The following is a 22,067-nucleotide window of genomic DNA, read 5'->3' on the forward strand; positions in this document are numbered from 1 at the left end:
TACTCGTCACCCTGATCACTTTGGTATATATAACCCCATATCTGACTCTTTTAGTTTTAGGACTTACAAACAACCGTTATGTGAACAAAACTATTATACTCTCTTTAGCAACTTTGTTGCGAGAGTATAAAAATAATGCATAAAAAATATTGTGGAACAACATAATTTGGACGTCAAAATTTCAATGTTCTTCAAATTCAAAGTGGTGCATCTTTTTAGCGCTGTCTACCGCTGTCGACATACATACACCGAATTAAAGCCTGAAGTCTCAGCTAAACGATAAAAAAAATTCAGCTGCCCCAAATTGCCCCCCTTGAAAAAAACAATGAGATACTCTAAAATGGCAAGTTACCGCCCAAAAGTATGCAATATATATATAACAAGGATTACAGGAACTATAGGATGTATCATTCCAGAAGAATTGGACGCATATCCACTAACGAAGATGTGATGCATCACTTATTAATGTCTTCGGGTCCGTACATAAACATTTTTCGTACTAAAATAAAATTAAAAAAATTAGAATGTCACGAAGATGTAAAAGAGTTGCTAAAAGAGACTTGATAAAAGAGAATTTAGTTGTATGGGAGGTGGGCGTAAAAGAGGGCGGATATTATTGAAATTTAACACCAACATATATAATGTCATAAAAATGCTATGTATGTACCAAAAATCAGTGCTGTAGGTCAAAAATTAAGTTTCACCTTATATGGGAGGTGGGCGTAAAAAAGGGGGCGTGATTTTGATTTTTTCATTTTTTTCTTGATTGGAATCCAAAACAATGATGTACCAAATGTCATTGTCCTGCGACAACTCCTTATATTTTTAGCCGCAGTATGCACTAGCAGAAACCTATGTGTGTCGTCGCCCGAAGAAAGTGCTTTCAGGATAACGGTTCAGTGTGGTCCGTTAGGGCAATACCATTTCCCACTCTGCTGCGTTCCTCGTTGCTAGACGACTGGCTGCTCGACGATCACGATCGGTTACTTCTGCCGGCGCTCGCGTAGGCTGCAATGACGATGTCCTGCGACGTGAGTTGACGCTCCCGTGCTACGACGACCACGCTCAGCTATTTCTGCCGGCGCTCGTGTAGGCTTCAATGACGGTGTCCTGGCGTACACGTTGACGCTCTTCTGCAACGACGACTGCGCTCGACTACTTCTGCCGGCGCTCCTGTATGCATCGATGACGATGTCCTGGCGTATACGTTGACGCTCGCGTGCTACGACGACTACGCTCGGCTACTCCTGCCGACGCTCGTGTAGGCTTCAATACGCTGTCCTGGTATACACGTTGACGCTCCTCTGCTACGCTGGTGATGTCCTGTTCAAACACTTTGCCGCGTAAATATACCGGACCACGGAAGACTGCGTTAGCGACCGCAATGTTAATGGTTGAGTTGGTCAGAGGATAAACTCACTACCAGGCTCGCCCTTAACAGACGGCGTTCACAAGTCAGGGTACCAAGCAGAGATAAAGAGATGTCCAACTCCTCTCTCACTGGAAGTGGGAGAACAATTGCTAAACGTCAAAACCACCTAAACTTTGACAGTTGACTGGATTGGGGAGGTTTTGACGTTTTGTAATTGGAATGACTGGAATGACCAGATTGAAATTATATCAAAAATATATGTGAACGGAGGAATTTGTTGCCGCCGTTCAAGATCGCTAATAAAAATTTAAAACAATGAAAATCCAAGAAAATGTGAAATTTAAATATATTTTATGAAACGTTTTGTAATTTGATGCATAATCGAATTAATTTTCAATTACAAACGATTAAAAACATTTGAGTCAAACCACGTCAACTTGATCAATGTTTTTTCATCATTTTTAGAAATCTAATGACTTTTCTGAAATTCGATAGCTTATATCAAAATGAAAAAACACTTTAAATAGTTTTTCGAAATTCTGCGCCGTTTTTTTTTATATTCAATTTTTACTAATTTTGCAACATTTTAAGAAAAAATGCATATCTCAGGACCTGTTTGCTATAAACGAATGAAATTTTTTTTGAATATCGAAAACTGTATTTACTTTATTTTAAAAATATTGAACGTGAAATATTCGAAATTTAAGTAATTTGTTAATAACAATTGTTTAAACAATTGAAATTTTTTATGCTTTCTAGGCCTACAATTACAGTGAAAATTTTACAAAACATACTTTAAACATCCATTTTCATATCCCCCAAAGAAAAAATTTGTATTTTTGACTCTAAGAGTCAATATCGCATTTTTAGACTCACCATACACCATAGCCAGCGAGCTAGTGATGGACACGGCATGGCGGCGTGCGCAACGTACGTATATGTGATTTTCGTCGCAGCGTCAGTTGTTTCAGTGAAAAAAACAAGTGAGAATATTTATTGATGTATACATTTTGTTAATTGAAACATGTATTAATGTATCCATTTTGAGGTCAAAATAAATAATAACGTTGATAAGTTTATATATTTTTCTGAAAAATGTTTTGTTTCCACTACCTGTGGAAACTCATTGCTGCAATTAATAAATCACCAGTAATCAACAACTGTAATGGCGAAAAGAGCAAGAAAAATGGATCGGAGTCTCTAGTTCAGAATGTAAAAACTGCTTTAGCCGCAGCAAAATCGAGATCTGATAAAATTCAGATACTAACTACTCTCCCACATGAATGGACTATTGCTGAAATATGTAGAACATTTTCGGTAACTCGATACACAGCTTCAGCTGCAAAAAAAAATGCTAAAAAACTCTGGTTTTGCATCTCGACCTGCCAAAAAAAAAGGAAAAATCATTTCACTTGAGACTGTTAATAGAGTGAAAGATTTCTATTTGTCTGACTATGCGAGCAGATTAATGCCAGGAATAAAAGATTATAAGACAGTTTTAGAAAATGGTGTGAAAACTAAAGTTCAAAAAAGATTATTGCTATTCAATCTGAATGACTTATATGAGCAATTTAAAACTGAGTTTCCTCAATCGCACGTAGGCCTTTCCAAATTTCGTGACCTTAGACCTCGCGAGTGCATTTTAGCTGGTCAAAGCGGAACACACAATGTTTGCGTGTGCCAGACACATCAAAATATGGACATGAGAATCTTTGGGATCAAACGAGAATTGAAGATTCGGAAAATCAATTATACCGAAACTTCTCAAGATTTTATCAAAAAAACGATTTGCAATAATTCATCATCAGATTGTTATTTATCCATATGTGAAAATTGTCTTGGAATTGAACCTGTCATCACGAAATTAAAAGAACTTTTCGAACAGAATAATATATCTTCACTAACATATAGTCAATGGACAAATACAGACAGGTATATATTACCCAATAACTTCTGATTTTTTAATAGAAATTTATATATAATTTGATTAAATTTAAGTTAATGAATTAATTGTAGATCAGATAGACAATTAAAAGAAATTGCACAAATTGAAAATCCTAATCAATTGAGAGTGAGATTAAATGAAACATATTATTACCCATCTATATGCAACACATTTATTATGATATATTATTTTTGAAATCAATTATCGTCAATCCGATCCAAATTCAAACGAGATTAATGAAATGAACGTGACTTTTTGTGAAAAATTATATTAAAAAATATATATTGTTACTCATTTATCAACCACTTCCATTGGTCATTGCCATTTCATAATTGATATTTGTTACACTTTCTTACAGGAGTAATATATCAGAAATAACTCAGGTCAGAGATGATTTCTTGCAAGATTTTGCAAAAAGTCTGAATTTGCTCCGAAAACACGATTTTCTTGCTAAGGCGCAAGCTGCGTATTTTGTCGAAAAGAAGAAATCAGCTGGAGAAGGTGAATTCATTGTTAGTTTGGACTTCGCTGAAAATTATACATTCCACATTCAGAATGCTGTCCAGTCTCATCATTGGACGAATAGCCAGGTCACTGTGCATCCATACGTGATTTACTATCGACAATTGAATGAGACTTTGCATCTCAACTTTGTGATTATCTCAGAAAAAGTTTCTCACGATACTAAATCAGTGCATTTGTTCAACACCAAACTCATTGCATATTTGAAACGGAAATTTGGGAAAAACTTGGTGAAAAAACTCTTTTATTTTTCAGATGGAGCTGCCTCACAATATAAGAATAAATTTAATTTCCGAAATTTGGCAAGACATGAGAAAGAATTCAATGTCAAAGCGGAATGGAATTTTTTCGCCACTTCTCATGGGAAGGGGGCATGTGATGGGGTCGGTGGAACCGTAAAGAGGCACGCATATCGCGCCAGTTTGCAGCGAGTTGATAGTGATCCTATCAACACTCCCAAAAAATTCTATGAATGGGCAAACGACTTCTTCAAAAATATAGATTTTGATTTTTGTTCCCAAGCAGAACACGATCGTCACGATAGAAATATTCAAAAAAGTTTTGAAAATGTCGCTGCTATAAAAAATACGCGTCAGTACCATCAAATCGCAGTTGTGAGTGAAACAACTCTCAAATGTAGGCTTTATTCTAATGATACGTCTTCGGTGATCCATGTGATTAAATGAAGTTTGTAGCGTGTCGTCTATCTGTTGTACACCACACATATGTGTAACATTGTATTTTTCGTTTTGCAATGTTAAAAGTTATTGTTGTTTGAACTGATTATAATAAATAAGCACCATGTATATGCCCCACATCCAGAAGTTGTCGACTTTGAGCTACAATTGTTTGAATCATGGAGAGTATCATCATTCATAATGCGCTCTGTAAGGCACTGTCAGCATCGTGTCCATCACTAGCTCGCTGGCTATAGTGTATGGTGAGTCTAAAAATGCGATATTGACTCTTAGAGTCAAAAATACAAATTTTTTCTTTGGGGGATATGAAAATGGATGTTTAAAGTATGTTTTGTAAAATTTTCACTGTAATTGTAGGCCTAGAAAGCATAAAAAATTTCAATTGTTTAAACAATTGTTATTAACAAATTACTTAAATTTCGAATATTTCACGTTCAATATTTTTAAAATAAAGTAAATACAGTTTTCGATATTCAAAAAAAATTTCATTCGTTTATAGCAAACAGGTCCTGAGATATGCATTTTTTCTTAAAATGTTGCTAAATTAGTAAAAATTGAATATAAAAAAAACGGCGCAGAATTTCGAAAAACTATTTAAAGTGTTTTTTCATCTTGATATAAGCTATCGAATTTCAGAAAAGTCATTAGATTTCTAAAAATGATGAAAAAACATTGATCAAGTTGACGTGGTTTGACTCATTTATTAATTGAAAACTAACAGGCCCAATTCACCTTATTAGGTGTTGAAAGATCAAAAGTTAGTTGTTTTAATTTAATGTACCATAAAATCATAAAAAAGGATTTAAGTAGTTTCGCCATATATTAAAAGTCCAATATATAACAATTTGCAATCGCAATAATTGTTGGGTGTTTTAATTTAAAATGCCCAAAAATTCTTATTTTGTTCGATCTGGCTATAATGGAAAATGTTATAAAAAACGCTTATTTTGAGGCGCTCTCACACTGGAATAAGCTGGGCATCCCATTATCCCTGGTGTGTACGTTGTACGTTGTCACATCATCGGTCACCTAACCAGTGCTGCCAACTTTTGACCAGGAAAAAAAGCTGTTTTTGACGGGAAGAATGGAGAAAAAAGCTAAAAAAAATGATAAGATATTCCAAAAAAAATCTAAAAACAAATGTATCAAAAATAAGAAAAAATGTATAAAAAAAAATAACAAATTATTAAGTTCATTTTTGTTTAAAAGATTTCCATTAATTTATCTATATCGTCTTGTTCGGTCTCATTTTCGTATGACATATTCGTGCCTATCATCTGCAGATATTTTACAGGCACTTCATAGTCGACGCAGTATTTTCCCATTCTTCGTAATCCGTTTCTGTATATTAAAATAAAAATGAATAGAGTATATCTTTTGCTTGAAATAACACTTTACCTTATGCTTAGAATGCTGTTAGTCGTGGCGAGGCCTATTGAATTTCTTAATTTTGATTTAATTAGGTTAACCTGGCTAAAAACCCTTTCTATCTCCGCGTTTGACCAGGGTAAACACAATATTTGAATGGACTCATCGAGGAGGAGGCTGCATTTTGATTCTCCGATATCTTGGCGTAAGTCTTCAGAAAAGTGTGGTCCTAATACATTTTTTAAAATGTTTGTGCATTTGGTCCGGTGCTCCGTCGAACCGTTTTTTGCATAGGCTCCCCAAGTGGTCAATTTGCGCCATTGCTGTATCCTGTACAATAAAAAGGCGCAGCGATGCTTCCTTAATTTGCACATTATAATTTTCAGATGCTCTTGCAAAGTTGAGCTTGTTCGCCTGGGTAAAGCCACTCATGGCACTTGTGTGCTTCTTTGTTGCAGCGTGAGCTCGCAGATCACTCAGTTTCGCTGTGATAGTGCTCTTGCAATAGTTGCAGTAAACCCTCTGCTGGCCTGTATCATCCCTGCGAATCCATGCCTTGAATTCATCACTTTTAAGCCACACATCGCGGCATTTTTGCTTGCACTCTTCCGGCATTTCACAACCTTTAAGAATTTACGCGCACTTTTTAAATAGAGATGGAACCACTAAATAGAGATGACATTCGCGTATATCGAGAAAAACAATCGATCCGCCACCACATTTTCTTGTTTGTTTGTAAGTGACTATCGTAAAGCTGCCACTTTTTCATATTTTTTGTACTTAAGTGTTAACAACACAGAAAAAAGTCAGAAAAAGCCAACTGAATTTCTAAAAAAGCCAGAATTCCCGCTTTTCCCAATTCCCGCAATTCTCAAATTTTTCCCGCAGTTAGCCTACGAAAAAAGCCAGTTTTGACGGGAAAAAATCCAAATTGGCAGCACTGCACCTAACTCCCCAGCAAGCCTGTGCTGCGTGCTAACACATTCGCAACATGTTGCGTTGGGAAGGTGTGTGTTGCTGGGATGGCGTATGTTGCTGGCAGTGGCGTGGTTTTACCGCTGCGTATGCATGCTTGTTGTTGTTTCGTCTGCATGTCTGGTTCCTCAATCTTCTTGTATTTCTAGAAGTGGCGTGGTTTTCCCCGTTGTGTTGTAAACATTAGGGTGTGCCTTTATGGGTTGAGTGGGCTAATTTCTGTATAGATATTTAGTTCTCACAGCATACAAATTGTATGTTCAAATGGCATTTTATTGAGCATTAAAACTTAAAATACATAATGCAAACAGGTGAAAAATTGGTAGAGCAAGCAAAAAACAAAAGAAATCTGTTTATCCAGAATTAAGAACAGAAAAATCATAATAGAAATAAGGAAAAAATATTTACATACATAGCCACATAATTATTCGTCGCTACTTGATAACAAGCGCATTTGTTTGCGACGAACTGGACTAAAGTCAGTATATCATCGCTGGAGATATCCATTTCAGCAATGTAAATATCATGCGAACAAGATGTGTTGGTAAGAGTTATCGAATAAGGGAATTTCCCAGTTACTACTGTGTATGTTCATTTCAGCAATGGTGCTAAGTGTGGTAAAAATAAACATAATTACAAGACAGTGATTTTGAAACCGTACTAGATTAAAAGTTTTTTACAAAAAAAATTTTTTCAACCGTGTAACTTCAAATCCGTGTAAAAAGAAACCGTGTAAAAAAAGAGTTGGGTGATAAATTTAATTAAAATCTACTGAGCGGTTTTCGAGTTACAGTTGTCACCAGTTCAAAAAACAATGTTTTGAGAAAACGCGTTTAAAATTTCACACTAGCGCTTTGAAGTGCCCGAGCTCTCTTTGTTATTTGTCGAATAACTGAAAAACTAATTATCGGATCAACGTGAAATTTTCAGAGAATATTTTTAAGATATTACACTTAACGAAAATGCAAAAAAAAATAATTCTTTGAAAATTCTGATTAACCCTAATCCTTAATTAAATGGGTAAGCTAAAATTTTACTGTGGGCAAAAAATAGTAAGTCTTTTTAATTTAAATTTTGCGCGAAAACCCATTCGTCGACATATTTTTTGCTAGGTTGGTTTGACTGTCAGTGACAGAATGTTGGAAAAGGCCTTCGGTGATAATTGCTTTTGCAATTGTTGTTGATTGGTACAAATTATTCAAAGAGAGTCGAGAATGCGTTGACCACGAACCACGTCCAGGACAGCCATCAACATTAACTGCTGATGAACACGTCAATAAAATAAAATAATTGATGCTTGAGAATCAGGAAAAACCATTTTAAAATATCATTTGGGTCTAAGATAATTGAAAGCAGGATTGGTTCCAAAATCACTTAATTTTTTTCGAAAAACAGTGTTGCGTTAACATCTGTGAAACAATGCCTTCCGACTACCAGGATGTCATGAAACGTATTATTACTGGCGATGAGTCTTGGATTATTGCTTACGACCCGAAAACAGGCGATAAATCGACCGAGTATTGTGGCAAAAGTGAGATGCAGCTAAAAAAGCCAGCTAAAAAAGCCATGTCGAAGCGGGTCAAAAATCAGGGTTCTAGATAGTTTTTTTAATTATCGAGATGTGATGCACTCCGAATTCCTTCCAACCGGCCAAACTGTCAATAAGGAATACTAATTGAGTCTTAAAAAGAGGTCGGAATTATGAGCGATAATTATTGCATTTTGCTCCACGATAATGCACCGTCGCATAGTGCATTGATTCTTCGTGAGTTTTTCGCCAAATTTTCAACCAATATCGTGGTGCAACTACCGTATTGACTATTCAGCAAACTCAAACGACCGCTCCGAGGAAACCGTTTTGAATGAATTACAGGAATTGACTTTAACGACTGGTTGGTGGTATTCATATCCATGGCTTCTTGCCGGAGAAGGCTTCTTCCTCATGCGACATCTGCTTCTTACTCACAGATTGGGCCCGCTCTATCGTTGTTGTAACTGTTATATAGTCCCGTCAAGGTCATCGAACGGTAGTCACCGGAAACGAGGTGTTTAAATGGGTTCGGAACGACAGGGACTACTTGCATGCTGGACATATATTTGTTATGTCGGGTGTTAAAGTATCCGGAACGAAAATACGCAAGGGTCACTCTCGGTTCTCGCGGCAACTCGAGCTTGTCGTTTACAATGGGTAGTGTGGTGGTCTTGTTTTATGTCGTCGACTTATTTAAGAAAAGACCTCTTGATTGCGGCGACTGTAGGGATGGTTTCTACGAAAACACCCCAGCAGAAACTGCTTGGAGAGGAGTTCATTGTGCTCCTTAACTGAAAAAACGGGCCTCAATGTGTAGATGTTCCTTCGAAAACATCAAGAGACATACCCTTGTAGACCGGAGTGCAGTGCATTTCCTCATCTACGTTTCACTGCATCCAGGCGACCATATTGGTGCGGCGTAGTTGAGTACCGGCCTTGTATGTTGCCATCAACGTCCCTTTGTCTTTTCCCCATGTGATGCCGGCTAGCGTCTTGAGAATTTTGTTCCCACACTGTACTTTGGCAATAATCGCGGTCGTATAAGAAGTGAAAGAGCAAAGCTCAGGTGGTGAGTAAATGGCGGGAGTAGCAAGGCCTCAAGTGTGTTCACTATTGGGGAAAAAAGAGTTATCGGGCGATAAGACTCCCCTTTGTTGACGGCTTTCCCAGGATTCATTAGTCGGACCACTCTTCCGATTTTCCACACATCGGCTATTGGAAAAGTAGTCAGCGACAGGTTAAGGACCTTGGTGAAGTAGCTTACTAACGTCGAGTCTTGGTGCTTTAACATAACATGTTTATTCCATCAGGACCAATAGATTTAGCGGATTTTGCTTTATTGATGACACTTCGAATCTTCTCTTCGGTATTAAAGGGTCCGCAGTCTTTTGGCATTTTGTACAGCCGTCGAGTAACACATCGTTTGTCTACCGAAGGGTGTGTAGTAATTGTCGGCTAAAATATCTCGCGCACTTTTTCGGGTTCGGAGAGGCATAGTCATTGATTTGAATTCGGGTTAGACAAAGCTTTCACAGTAGTCCAAAGCATACTCACGCCGGTGAAAAGGTTCCATGACTTAAGATGCTCTATCCATTTTGTCCGCTTATGTTGATTTACCAATTAACAAATATCTAAATGGAAATCTTTTATTCGGACATCACAGCAATTGGCATGGCGTAAGGTGTCTCGCTCATTCGCTAAAACAGCTGCTTCGACTGGAAAATTGAGGCGGAGTTCCGCGATTCCAACAGGTATAAAGTGAGCGGTAGCAACTGCGACCCCCTTGCGGAATTGACATTCGTCAACGGTAAATTCTGTGAAGCTGACCGAGTTAGCTTTATTAAAGTTAACGAAGGTACGATTGTCCACAGAAAAAAAGTCGGGAGGTATCACAATCGAAATCATTATGTTCAGATGGTCTGATGCGAGAGTTATCATAGGCCAGGTTATGCTATTTATCAGACCACCACTAGCGATGGTAATATCGGGCGAGGTATTACAGGTGCCCATAATTTTCTTCATCCCCCTACGATCATTTGACGGTTGTGGCACCGTGGTGTTGGTTGGCGATGTCACTATAAGGTGTTGCGTGGTCAAACTCTTGGAGCATGGGACAACGTACGACATATTCCACTCAATGACACCAGCCAGTACAAGAGTCGCACTTGACTGATATAACGCTCCAACGTATGCCGGTCTGACACACAGAACAGATAGTGCGAGGAACCAAGAGTTGCTGAGTAGTAACGCACAAGGATTGGAATTGGGTCTAGAAAAGAAGACGGTACATGTTGTCGCCTACACTGACGAGGTGGTGCTTTCGGTTAGAGGTAAATTCCGGAATACCCTCGCTAACCTTAATCAAACAATTATTGATGGTTGGGTCGCATCGTGCGGGCCAAACTTAAATGCTAGCAAGACAGAGCTTGGAAACTAACTTAGACGCTAAGGTGAAGAAAGGATGGTGGAGCCCAAATAGGGTTTAACGTCTCGGATATGTTTTACACAGTGGTTATTAGACCAATAATGACATACGGTATATTGGTATGGTGGCCAATAATGAAAAATAAATACGCGGTAAGGCATACGGAAGGCACACAAAGAGCAGCTAGTGTATACATTAGTGGAGCTCTTAGAACAACGCCAAGTCAGGCACTAAACGTTATTTTACATTTACTGGTAACAGACATGCTCCCGAATAATCGCCTGTAATAAGCGGCATTCAGAGATACTTATTAAGTTCCTGCTACCACGGGTTTTCGAAATCCTATAGAATTGAATTCAAATTCGGTCCGCAATATTGTCTAAACTTCCAGAGAATACTGTGGAAGAGCGAGGTGGGCAGGGACGCAGGGATAAACATCTTTACGGATGGGTCCAAACTAAATAATCGAGTGGATATTTTGAAGAATTTGAACAAAATCTAAAGAGTGTTGTAGAAAACAATTACTAAAAAAATTTATAAAATATTAAAATTTTTAGTTTATTCTCATGCAGAATTATTTGTTTATTTCTGGTTATTGGCTTAATCCTTTCTTGTCAAAGAAATTCCTATCCTCAGCCATCATAAAATCAAATCGCTGTATGCAGTGAAAGCAGGAAACAAAGAAACGAAATTTGGAAATGAACGAATGAAAATATTGAAAAACATTTAAAGTGAACTTAATATAAAATGATAATAATAGTTCTATATTTTATATTACGAAGTTCTCAAAACTTCAGTGTAAACAATAATTTTCGAAAAATGACGGCAACATCGGTTCGAGTTGCATCATTATAATGTATATTCGTATATCTGTATCACGATTCAAGTTAATTACCATATAAATCTCTTTCTGTGCATTGCATACTCTATCACAATGTTGCTTCATTGTACGAAAAAAACGAACAAATCGATTATTTTTATCCAAATTCAATTGAAATTTGTCTCATTATAACAGCATCGCAAAAATACAACTGGGCATAACTTAGAGCACGACCATATGCTGTAACAATGGGTCCTGTTCTGTGATAAAATGTGTCGTGAATTTTGGAATGAGTTCCTCTTAAAACTATATCAGAAATATTAGCTTCCGAACTGATCAAAGCATGTGCCGAATTGTAGCTTCGGATATTGTCGAAATAATTTGTGGACTTTTTCTTTATATTTCTATCACGGTCTCATATACCGTCAAATAATGAATTAAAATAAGTAAGCAAGGGCTAAGTTTGGGTGCAACCGAATATTTTATACTCTTGCAACTTGCAAGAATCAAAGCCAGGGAAATAATTTAAGGTGTAAAACCAATCATATAGAACGAAGTCAAAGTATATTGGAGCTAGGCCAAGTTTTCTCTCAAATGTATCTATTTTGGGCACAAAGATACACTGTTATGAGTAAAACACGCGCTCTCATTTTCTTTGAAATAACTCACATATTGGCTGATACTTGTGCCCAAAAAATAAGATGACATTGTATTTATTTTGAAAATTCTTTATTTATTCTTCCAAATCAATTTCATCCCCTTCAAAGTAATACCCTCCCGATGCAATGCACTTATGCCAACGGATTTTCCAATCTTCGAAACACTGGTTGTAGTCACTTTCCGGGATGGCCTTCAGTTCTGTCTTCGCTGCGGCTTGAATCTCCTCTATCGTATAAAAACGGTGTCCCCGGAGCGGTCTTTTGAGCTTGGTGAACAGCCAGAAGTCGCACGGCGCCAGATCAGGTGAATACGGTGGTTGCGGAACGATATGGGTTGAGTTTTTGGCGAGATCACGAATTACGAGGGCAGTATGGGATGGTGCATTATCGGGGTGTAAAAACCAAGAATTGTCTTTTCACAATTCCGGCCTTTTTAGGCGGATAGCGTTACGCAAACGACGCATAACGTTCAAATAATATTCCTTGTTGACTGTTTGACCAGTTGGAAGAATTCATAATGCACAACACCACGATAATCGAAGAAAACAGTCAACATGACCTTGATTTTTGGCGACTTTGGCGCGATTTTTTTGGTCTCGGCTCTCTTTTGGCACGATTTTCGCTCGATTGATCGGTTGTTTCGGGGTCGTAAGCATAGATCCAAGTCTCATCGCCAGTTATAATGCGTTTTATGACACCCTGGTAGTCGGAAAGCATCGTTTCACACACTTCAACGCGACGCCTTTTTTCCAAAAAATTCAATGTTTTCGGTACCAGTCGAGATTTGACGCGCTTGAGGCCCAAAATATCCTTCAAAATGGTATTGGCTGAACCTTTCGATATGCCAACTTCATCAGCAAGGTCTCTAATTGTTAATCGACGGTTTTTCAACACCAAAACTTTGATTTGTTGAACGTGAGCTCCGTCGGTTGAGGTTGATGGTCGCCCTGGACGCTCTTCGTCTTCGACACGTTCACGGCCGGCTTCGAACTCACTATACCACTTGTAAACATTTTTTTTAGACATAGCCTCATCACCAAAGGCTTTCTGGACCATCCTCAACGTATCCGCAGCAGAAAATTGATTCCGTAAACAAAATTTAATGCAAATTCTTTGCTCAACAAATTTCGATATCGCAAAAAACGAAAAACTCACTTTTAGCAGCTCACAAAACGGCACGTATCTCAAACACTAATGAATATTTTGACATGAAATTTGATATAAATGTGACTGACAGTACTCTTCTTCTTCTTAATTGGCGTAGAAACCGCTTAAGCGATTATAGCCGAGTTAACAACAGCGCGCCAGTCGTTTCTTCTTCTCGCTACGTGGTGCCAATTGGATATTCCAAGCGAAGCCAGGTCCTTCTCCACTTGGTCCTTCCAACAGAGTGGAGGTCTTCCTCTTCCTCTGCTTCCCCCGGCGGGTACTGCGTCGAATATTTTCAGAGCTGGAGTGTTTTCGTCCATCCGGACAACATGACCTAGCCAGCGTAGCCGCTGTCTTTTAATTCGCTGAACTATGTCGATGTCGTCGTATATCTCGTACAGCTCATCGTTCCATCGAATGCGGTATTCGCCGTGGCTAACGCGCAAAGGACCATAAATCTTTCGCAGAACTTTTCTCTCGAAAACTCGCAATGTCGACTCATCCGTTGTTGACATCGTCCAAGACTCTGCACCATACAGCAGGACGGGAATTATGAGTGACTTATAGAGTTTGGTTTTTGTTTGTCGAGAGAGGACTTTGCTTCTCAATTGCCTACTCAGTCCGAAGTAGCACCTGTTGGCAAGAGTTATCCTGCGTTGGATTTCTAGGCTGACATTGTTGGTGGTGTTTACGCTGGTTCCAAGATAGACGAAATTATCTACGACTTCAAAGTTATGACTGTCAACAGTGACGTGAGTGCCAAGTCGCGAATGCGACGACTGTTTGTTTGATGACAGGAGATATTTCGTCTTGCCCTCGTTCACTGCCAGACCCATTTTCTGTGCTTCCTTGTCCAGCCTGGAGAAAGCAGAACTAACGGCGCGGGTGTTGAGACCGATGATATCAATATCATCGGCATACGCCAACAGCTGTACACTCTTATAGAAGATGGTACCTTCTCTATTTAGTTCTGCGGCTCGAACTATTTTCTCCAAAAGCAGGTTGAAAAAGTCGCACGATAGGGAATCGCCTTGTCTGAAACCTCGTTTGGTATCGAACGGCTCGGAGAGGTCCTTCCCGATCCTGACGGAGCTTTTGGTGTTACTCAACGTCAGTTTACACAGCCGTATTAGTTTTGCGGGGATACCAAATTCAGACATCGCGGCATAAAGGCAGCTCCTTTTCGTGCTGTCGAAAGCAGCTTTGAAATCGACGAAGAGGTGGTGTGTGTCGATTCTCCTTTCACGGGTCTTTTCCAAGATTTGGCGCATGGTGAATATCTGGTCGGTTGTTGATTTGCCAGGTCTGAAGCCACACTGATAAGGTCCAATCAGTTTGTTGACGGTGGGCTTTAATCTTTCACACAATACGCTCGATAGAACCTTATATGCGATGTTGAGGAGGCTAATCCCACGGTAGTTGGCGCAGATTGTGGGGTCTCCTTTTTTATGGATTGGGCAGAGCACACTTAAATTCCAATCGTTGGGCATGCTTTCGTCCGACCATATTTTACAAAGAAGCTGATGCATGCACCTTATCAGTTCTTCGCCGCCGTGTTTGAATAGCTCGGCCGGCAATCCGTCGGCCTCTGCCGCTTTGTTGTTCTTCAGGCGGGCAATTGCTATTCGAACTTCTTCATGGTCGGGTAATGGAACGTCTGCTCCATCGTCATCGATTGGGGAATCGGGTTCTCCTTCTCCTGGTGTTGTGCGTTCACTGCTATTCAGCAGGCTGGAGAAGTGTTCCCTCCATAATTTAAGTATGCTCTGGGCATCAGTGACTAGATCACCTTTGGGGGTTCTACAGGAATACGCTCCGGTCTTGAAACCTTCCGTAAGCCGCCGCATTTTTTCGTAGAATTTTCGAGCATTACCCCTGTCGGCCAGCTTATCAAGCTCTTCGTACTCACGCATTTCAGCCTCTTTCTTCTTCTGTCTACAAATGCGTCTCGCTTCCTCTTCAACTCTCGGTATCTATCCCATCCCGCACGTGTAGTGGTCGATCGTAACGTTGCGAGGTAGGCAGCCTGTTTTCTCTCCGCTGCGACACGGCACTCCTCGTCGTACCAGCTGTTCTTTTGCACTTTCCGAAAACCAATGGTTTCGGTTGCAGCTGTACGTAAGGAGTTTGAAATGCCGTCCCACAGTTCCCTTATACCGAGTTGTTGACGAGTGCTCTCAGAGAGCAGGAGTGCAAGCCGAGTAGAAAATCGTTCGGCTGTCTGTTGTGATTGCAGCTTCTTGACGTCGAACCTTCCTTGTGTTTGGTGGCGCGCGTTTTTTGCTGCACAGAGGCGGGTGCGAATCTTAGCTGCAACAAGATAGTGGTCCGAGTCGATGTTAGGACCTCGGAGCGCACGCACATCTAAAACACTGGAGACGTGTCTTCCGTCTATCACAACATGATCGATCTGATTGGTAGTTTTTCGATCCGGAGACAGCCAGGTAGCTTGATGAATCTTCTTATGCTGGAATCTAGTACTACAGATAACCATATTTCGGGCCCCGGCGAAGTCAATCAGCCTCAACCCATTTGGGGATGTTTCGTCGTGGAGGCTGAATTTACCGACCGTAGTGCCAAATATACCTTCTTTGCCCACCCTGGCGTTAAAGTCGCCAAGCACGATTTTGACATCGTGGCGGGGGCAGCTCTCAAGCGCGCTCCAAGCGCTCATAGAAAGCATCTTTGGTCACATCGTCCTTCTCTTCCGTCGGGGCGTGGGCGCAAATCAGCGATATGTTGAAGAACCTCGCTTTGATGCGGATTGTGGCTAGACGTTCATTCACCGCAGTGAATGATAGTACTCGGCGACGGAGTCTCTCTCCCACCACGAATCCTACACCAAACTTGCGGTCCTTTATATGGCCACTGTAGTAAATGTCACAAGGACCTACTCGTCTCTGTCCTTGTCCCGTCCATCGCATTTCTTGGACGGCGGTGATGTCAGCCTTTGTCCTTACGAGGACATCAACCAGCTGGGCAGCGGCACCTTCCCAATTAAGGGACCGGACATTCCAGGTGCATGCCCTCAATTCGTAGTCCTTATTTCGTTTGCCATGGTCGTCATCAAAAGGGGGGTCTCTCATCCGAGGCTGGTTGTAGCTCTTCACTGGGGGTGTTTTTTACGTGGCGGGTCCCAAACCCAGCGCACAACCCTTGCAGGGAATGTTTCGCCTTCTCACTTTAGCTCGCCTTCGAACGGATGTTCTTAGGCTACCCAGAGGATACTTGGTCAAAGACCGGAAGTAGTGAGCTGCTTGAGCCATGTGTAAAAGAATCGTTTCTGGCCACTCCCAAGTGAATGGCGATCAGAGAACTTTCCTCACTTGCGTGAACTTCTACACATGAATCCATCCTACTGACAGTACTACCAACCTAAAAAATAAATAATTCTCGAAATCCTTCGACGCGCGCAGATTAAATTCAAATTATTTTTTGGACACAGTATATGCGGTGCAAAGTCACCTAGAAGTTCGAAAATCTTTATATTAAGTATATGGGGGCTAAGGGAAGTATTAGTCCAATTCAACCTACTTTTGACATATGTACAAATGTACACAGCATTGTCAGAAAATTATCATCCCTGAATTTCAATTATATATTTCATGCATTTACCGACATTTTCGATCAAAATTCAACTATAGGTACCGTAGTTCAAAAGTTCGTTACCTAGGGGCTTGAATAGTTTTTCTTGGATTTAGACAAGTTTTGGTCAGAAAGAAATTATTCGTGCAAAGTTTTATCACGTTATATTAATTTTTTTTGATTTGCCTACTGGAAACTGAACGCATTTCTGCTATAAGGAAAATAAGCGTGGTTGTTGTCCGATTTCATCTATTTTCACAATATGATATAAGAATGTAAGAAGAATGCCACGTACTAAATTTTGTCGAAATCGTTTGGTTGGGTCCCAAAGCAAATTTGGTTGTGGTAGTTTAAGTGGTTTAGGAGATATCTATAATACATTAAACACATTAGAGGGCGTGGCCACGCCCACTTTTTTAAAACTTGTTATTCACAGGAGACCTTTGCTCCGGCGATGCCCTGTGCCAAATTACAACTTTATCTTTTAATTTAGTGCTTAGTTATGGCACTTTATATGTTTTCGGTTAATGGCGATTTGTGGGCGTGGCAGTGGTCCGATTACGCCCATCTACGAACTCGAAATTTGTTTTGTACCGAGGAATCCAATCTCAATCTCAATATCTCAATTTTTACTCAAGTTACAGCTTGCATGGACGAACAGACAGACGGTCAGCCGGATTTCAACTTTTCTCGCCATCCTAATCATTTATATATGGGACAAACCACGTCAAGTGGTCCACGAAAATTTCGAAATATCACCGATTTTGAAAATATTCACCTTTAATAACACAGCCCGACAAAATTAAAAAAAATGTTTGCTTCTTTGAATTTATCAACTGATTCTAGTTAATTTGGGTGCGCGGAATTCAAATCTGTAATCAGTTTGTCTCTATCAGCTCTAGTTTTCATGATATAGCTTTTTATTTTTTTTAATTTTTTTTCAGGTCATAAGTTAAGTGGAGGGTATAATTCGCACTCGTGACTAGACTCCCACGTCTCTGTTGACAGTCATAACTTCGAAGTTATAAATAATTTCGTCTATCTTGCAACCAGCATTAACAGCAACAACAATGTCAGCCTCGAAATCCAACGCAGAATAACTCTTGCCAACAGGTGCTACTCGGACTAATTAGGCAATTGAGGAGTAAAGTCTTCTCTCGACGATTTCCTGTTCTGCTATAACAACATCTGATGAGTCGACGTTACGAGGGAAGATAAGAAAGATGAAGACCTTCACTCCATTGGAAAGATCAGTTGGAGAAGGACCTGGTGTCCTTCGCTAGTAAAGAAGAAGAACCTGAAAACCAGGAAGGACAGTACATGGCGATATCACCAATTTTATCCGAAGAGGGACTGTCAAACTTTAGAATTTTTTTTTTTTTTTGCCGCTACAGCAGCAACAAGTGTTATTAGAAAGAGATTATTTATGAAATTTATTAAGATAACCTACATATTGACCGATATAAGCGATATATAATACTTCTTGAGATATAGTATTCCACCTAAAGGTGGCAGTGCAACTCGCATATGTGTGTTATTTGGAGCCCCGGCCCGGATTATCATAAAATTTTCACCATTTTCAGACTATCGAGTGAGCGTGAGTCTTCTGAGCGTGTCTTGTGAGCGGAGTTCTGTACTGTGTCTGCGGGATATAATTTAGGAAATGTTCTACTATTATAATACTCTTGGTTTTGTTCCCTAACGGTTCTATATTTAGCCCAAAACTAGTCGAATTAGATATAGTTATATTGGGTAGTCGAAAAAGACTTCATATATATTGTACTTGTAACATACAGTGTTGGAAAGGTAAGATTTTAAGAATTTCGCGAAAGACTAAAATGGTACATCTTTGTTTATTTATTTATTAGTATAAATATAAAAAATAAGTTAAAGTTTTTTTAGAAATACGAAAAGACTTTTTTGAATACCCAATATATAATGAAATGATCAGACTGTCTGTTTGTCGTTCCGTAGATTTAATATATAATACATATCTCTCAAACCGTTACAAAATATGGTAGATAGAAATCGAGTCAATACTACTCCCAACTACTATATGGTACTTATAATTATTTTCGTTATTCTAACAATCTTGTGCAGAATATGTCGATCAATGAGTATTATTTATAAGTATATAAAATTACTTCAAATTAAGTTACCGAGTGTAAAAATTAATGCAATCAGTCCGTTCCTTTCTCACCAATGTGATGTACATATGTATAATGATTTCCGTCATTCCATCTATATTTAAAGCGTTCAGGTTGGACAAAATTTGTTACACTTTAATGAAACTAAATCGACAAGTTTTCTTAAAAATTACGTGGTTTAGCGCTAAATTAGAATGGAATGGATATCCCGAATGTAATAAATTCCGATTCTCTGGTTGACGTTTTCCACATCAACTCAATATTTATCTGCGGTTCAGTTGATATCACATGCACATATCACATTTGAAAAGGTTTTTAATATAATTTTAGCTGACGCTAACCAAAATATGGCAATAAAACTGAGTCTAAGTTTATGACCTTCAATAAAAGTGAAGAAGCAATTTATTCACGAATTCACCGAATAAGCTTGAAACTGCTTTTTTAGGTATTCTCACTAAGTTTTGTATTATATGGCACTGACCATAGCATTTAATACAACGGAAAATTTTTAAAATGAGCATTTCGACAAAATTTTCTTTTAAATAATATTTATTGAATTTCCTCATAAATCAATTACAACATAATTTTTCTACGTTAAAATACAAAGGCAAATTTACACAGGAGAAAAATATGAGCCAATGCGGGGAGTAATTGCTTATATTATATCAATATGCAATTTATATAGTACAAAATTGTGTATGTATATATGCATGCTTGTGTGACACAATACTAAATATATTTTTTGCCTTTTGCTATTATTAATCTTAGATGTATATATCTACGAATATAATGATGCAATTTTAAAAAATCGTAATTCTGTGTAATATGTTTCTATTTATATATATATGAAAAAAATACAATCAAACAGCTTTATCAATGTTAAGAATTATTAATTTGAGTTAACCACATTGAAGTTAACTGAAGCGAAGCAGTACGGCAGTAGTAAATAACTTCGTATTGTTTGGTATGCAGACCGCTACAAAATTTACACATCATAATTGATACGTCTGGGTTACATTTTTTATTAATTATTTAACATAAAAAAGAAAATATAGTTTGAGTGTTTTTTACAACTCTACAAAACAAATACAAAAAAATTAGCTATGTTATCGCAAAAGCAGACCTTCTAGTTGCTTTATCAATAATACACATGTTCGTCAATTATGGGTAGCTGCTGGCTTCGTTTCTACAATATTTATTCAAAAGTTTCAATATCGATTATATTAACTGCAGCCAGAATGATTAAAACATAGCAAATTTTACACATCTTTTAATTCAGGTGGCATTTCATTTTTGGGGTGCTTATTCTCAAAATGTTGTTTGTACGTTTTTGGATCGGGCATTTGAGACTGTAATTATATATGATTAATAAGTATTTATGTTATGTATAATCAAAAAGTATTTACTGTACCTTGCAAACAGCGCACACATGAACGAGCGCCTTTTGTGCTGCCTTCTTCTGATCGTTGGCACTGTGGCCTTGTTGTTTTTTCATTTTTGCTTGCTTTTCTTGAGCCTTAGCTTGAGACTGAAGCTTTTGATGTCCTCGAGCCATATTGTTTATAATTTATTTTTAATCTAGATGATCACCAACTGCAAAAAGTACATTTAATGTATTATATTGTCGAGTTATATTTTTACAGTATATGATAAATATGTACATTTTCAAAAAGTGATTATTTCCAAAATTATTTGTGTGTGTTTTAATTATACGAAGTACAACTATTTCACAAGAAAATTTACACAATATATTTTCAGTATTCACTGTTTACAATTTTTGGCGAACCACCTTTGCTTTGGAATCGCTTTGGAAAAACGGAAGCGGTATTTTTCCCGGCCATAAAGGCAAATTTTATTCAACTTAAATTTCGGTATGTTGTAAATGCCGTTAAAGAAAATAGGATGAAAACAAATTGTGAGGCAACAGGTTTTGTAAACTTTCTCTGTTTCATATGTAACTGCGTTTTGATGCAATCAAAGCACACTTATGCACATATTTGCAACTCAGTAATTTTAACGTGGCATCACAGCGAAGATGATACGTAAAAAACCCCCTTCTAACATCATCTCATAAACAAAGACTGTCGTCAATCACAAACTGAGTAATTTTTGCATTGAAGAAACTAGAATAAAAAGCTTTTAACTCGTTATTTCGAAGCACACAATTAACATAATATATGTACATATATCTGTAAGTATTTTTAATCAATATATCATTGCACTTTTTTTAAGCCATTCTAAAAATTTGTTTTCTATACTTTTAGCGAATTTCATTTGGTATTATTTTACCTAACATATTATACATATATGTAGGAAAACACGCGCAACAGCCACGTTCTTGATAGCAGCGGTAGTCACATTTTTTTTAATTTTCCGTCGTCGAGAGCATTTACACCTTTAATGTACATCTATTCACACTATTTTTACTCAATGGAGAAAATTATTGTGGTAATTTAACACTACCGCAACTTTGTGCTTTACATTTTCCTTACGTTATAGTTCAAACATTTAAACCTAATTTAAACGTGTAGTTCCAAAAAAGAACCACTACCTCTCGAACAATTTACTTATTGCAATCAAGGCAGCGACGCTAACTTGCACACAGCTACTTATACACGCAGTAACCCACTTCCATAATGATGGCAACTTACTTAATTTCTACAACGTGGTTGATCCTTTAAATTATTTTTTTTATAAAAACCAAGTACTGAATACACCGAGTAATCAATAAATTCACAAATACTATGATTTTTTATTATTATATCCGAAATTAGCGGCTTTTAAATTTTTGTAATCAACTTGTCCCGTAATACTTTTGAGTTCAGCTACTTTCAATTAATAAAAGGTGAATATGTGGATTTTGGAACCATT

At 38.2% G+C, this 22,067-nt stretch overlaps 1 protein-coding gene and 2 long non-coding RNA genes across 5 annotated transcripts; 1 reads left to right on the plus strand and 2 right to left on the minus strand.

Annotated features, from left to right (window-relative positions):
- Positions 1-5,705: 5,705 nt before the first annotated feature.
- On the minus strand, positions 5,706-7,091 carry LOC126763242 (uncharacterized). The gene is made up of 2 exons (XR_007667586.1): positions 5,936-7,091; positions 5,706-5,878 (listed from the first exon to the last, which is right to left on the minus strand). It is a non-coding gene; the product is annotated as an uncharacterized LOC126763242 (long non-coding RNA).
- Positions 7,092-19,727: 12,636 nt separating this feature from the next.
- Positions 19,728-22,047, minus strand: LOC126763237 (zinc finger protein 706-like). Of its 3 annotated transcripts, none has more exons than XM_050480552.1 (3): positions 21,848-22,047; positions 20,608-20,789; positions 19,728-20,545 (listed from the first exon to the last, which is right to left on the minus strand). In XM_050480552.1, exons 2-3 carry the CDS (start codon positions 20,749-20,751, stop codon positions 20,456-20,458), a joined length of 234 nt encoding a protein of 77 aa, XP_050336509.1. In that variant the 5' UTR covers positions 20,752-20,789; positions 21,848-22,047; the 3' UTR covers positions 19,728-20,455. The 3 variants fall into 3 exon arrangements, with proteins under 3 accessions (XP_050336509.1, XP_050336511.1, XP_050336510.1); XM_050480554.1 differs by lacking the exon at positions 21,848-22,047 and adding an exon at positions 21,689-21,787; XM_050480553.1 differs by lacking the exon at positions 21,848-22,047 and adding an exon at positions 20,858-20,955.
- Positions 21,045-21,952, plus strand: LOC126763249 (uncharacterized). The gene is made up of 2 exons (XR_007667594.1): positions 21,045-21,387; positions 21,461-21,952. It is a non-coding gene; the product is annotated as an uncharacterized LOC126763249 (long non-coding RNA).
- Positions 22,048-22,067: the final 20 nt, after the last annotated feature.

The sequence above is a fragment of the Bactrocera neohumeralis genome, chromosome 6, assembly GCF_024586455.1.
Source record: "Bactrocera neohumeralis isolate Rockhampton chromosome 6, APGP_CSIRO_Bneo_wtdbg2-racon-allhic-juicebox.fasta_v2, whole genome shotgun sequence".
NCBI classification, from domain to species: Eukaryota; Metazoa; Arthropoda; class Insecta; order Diptera; family Tephritidae; genus Bactrocera; species Bactrocera neohumeralis.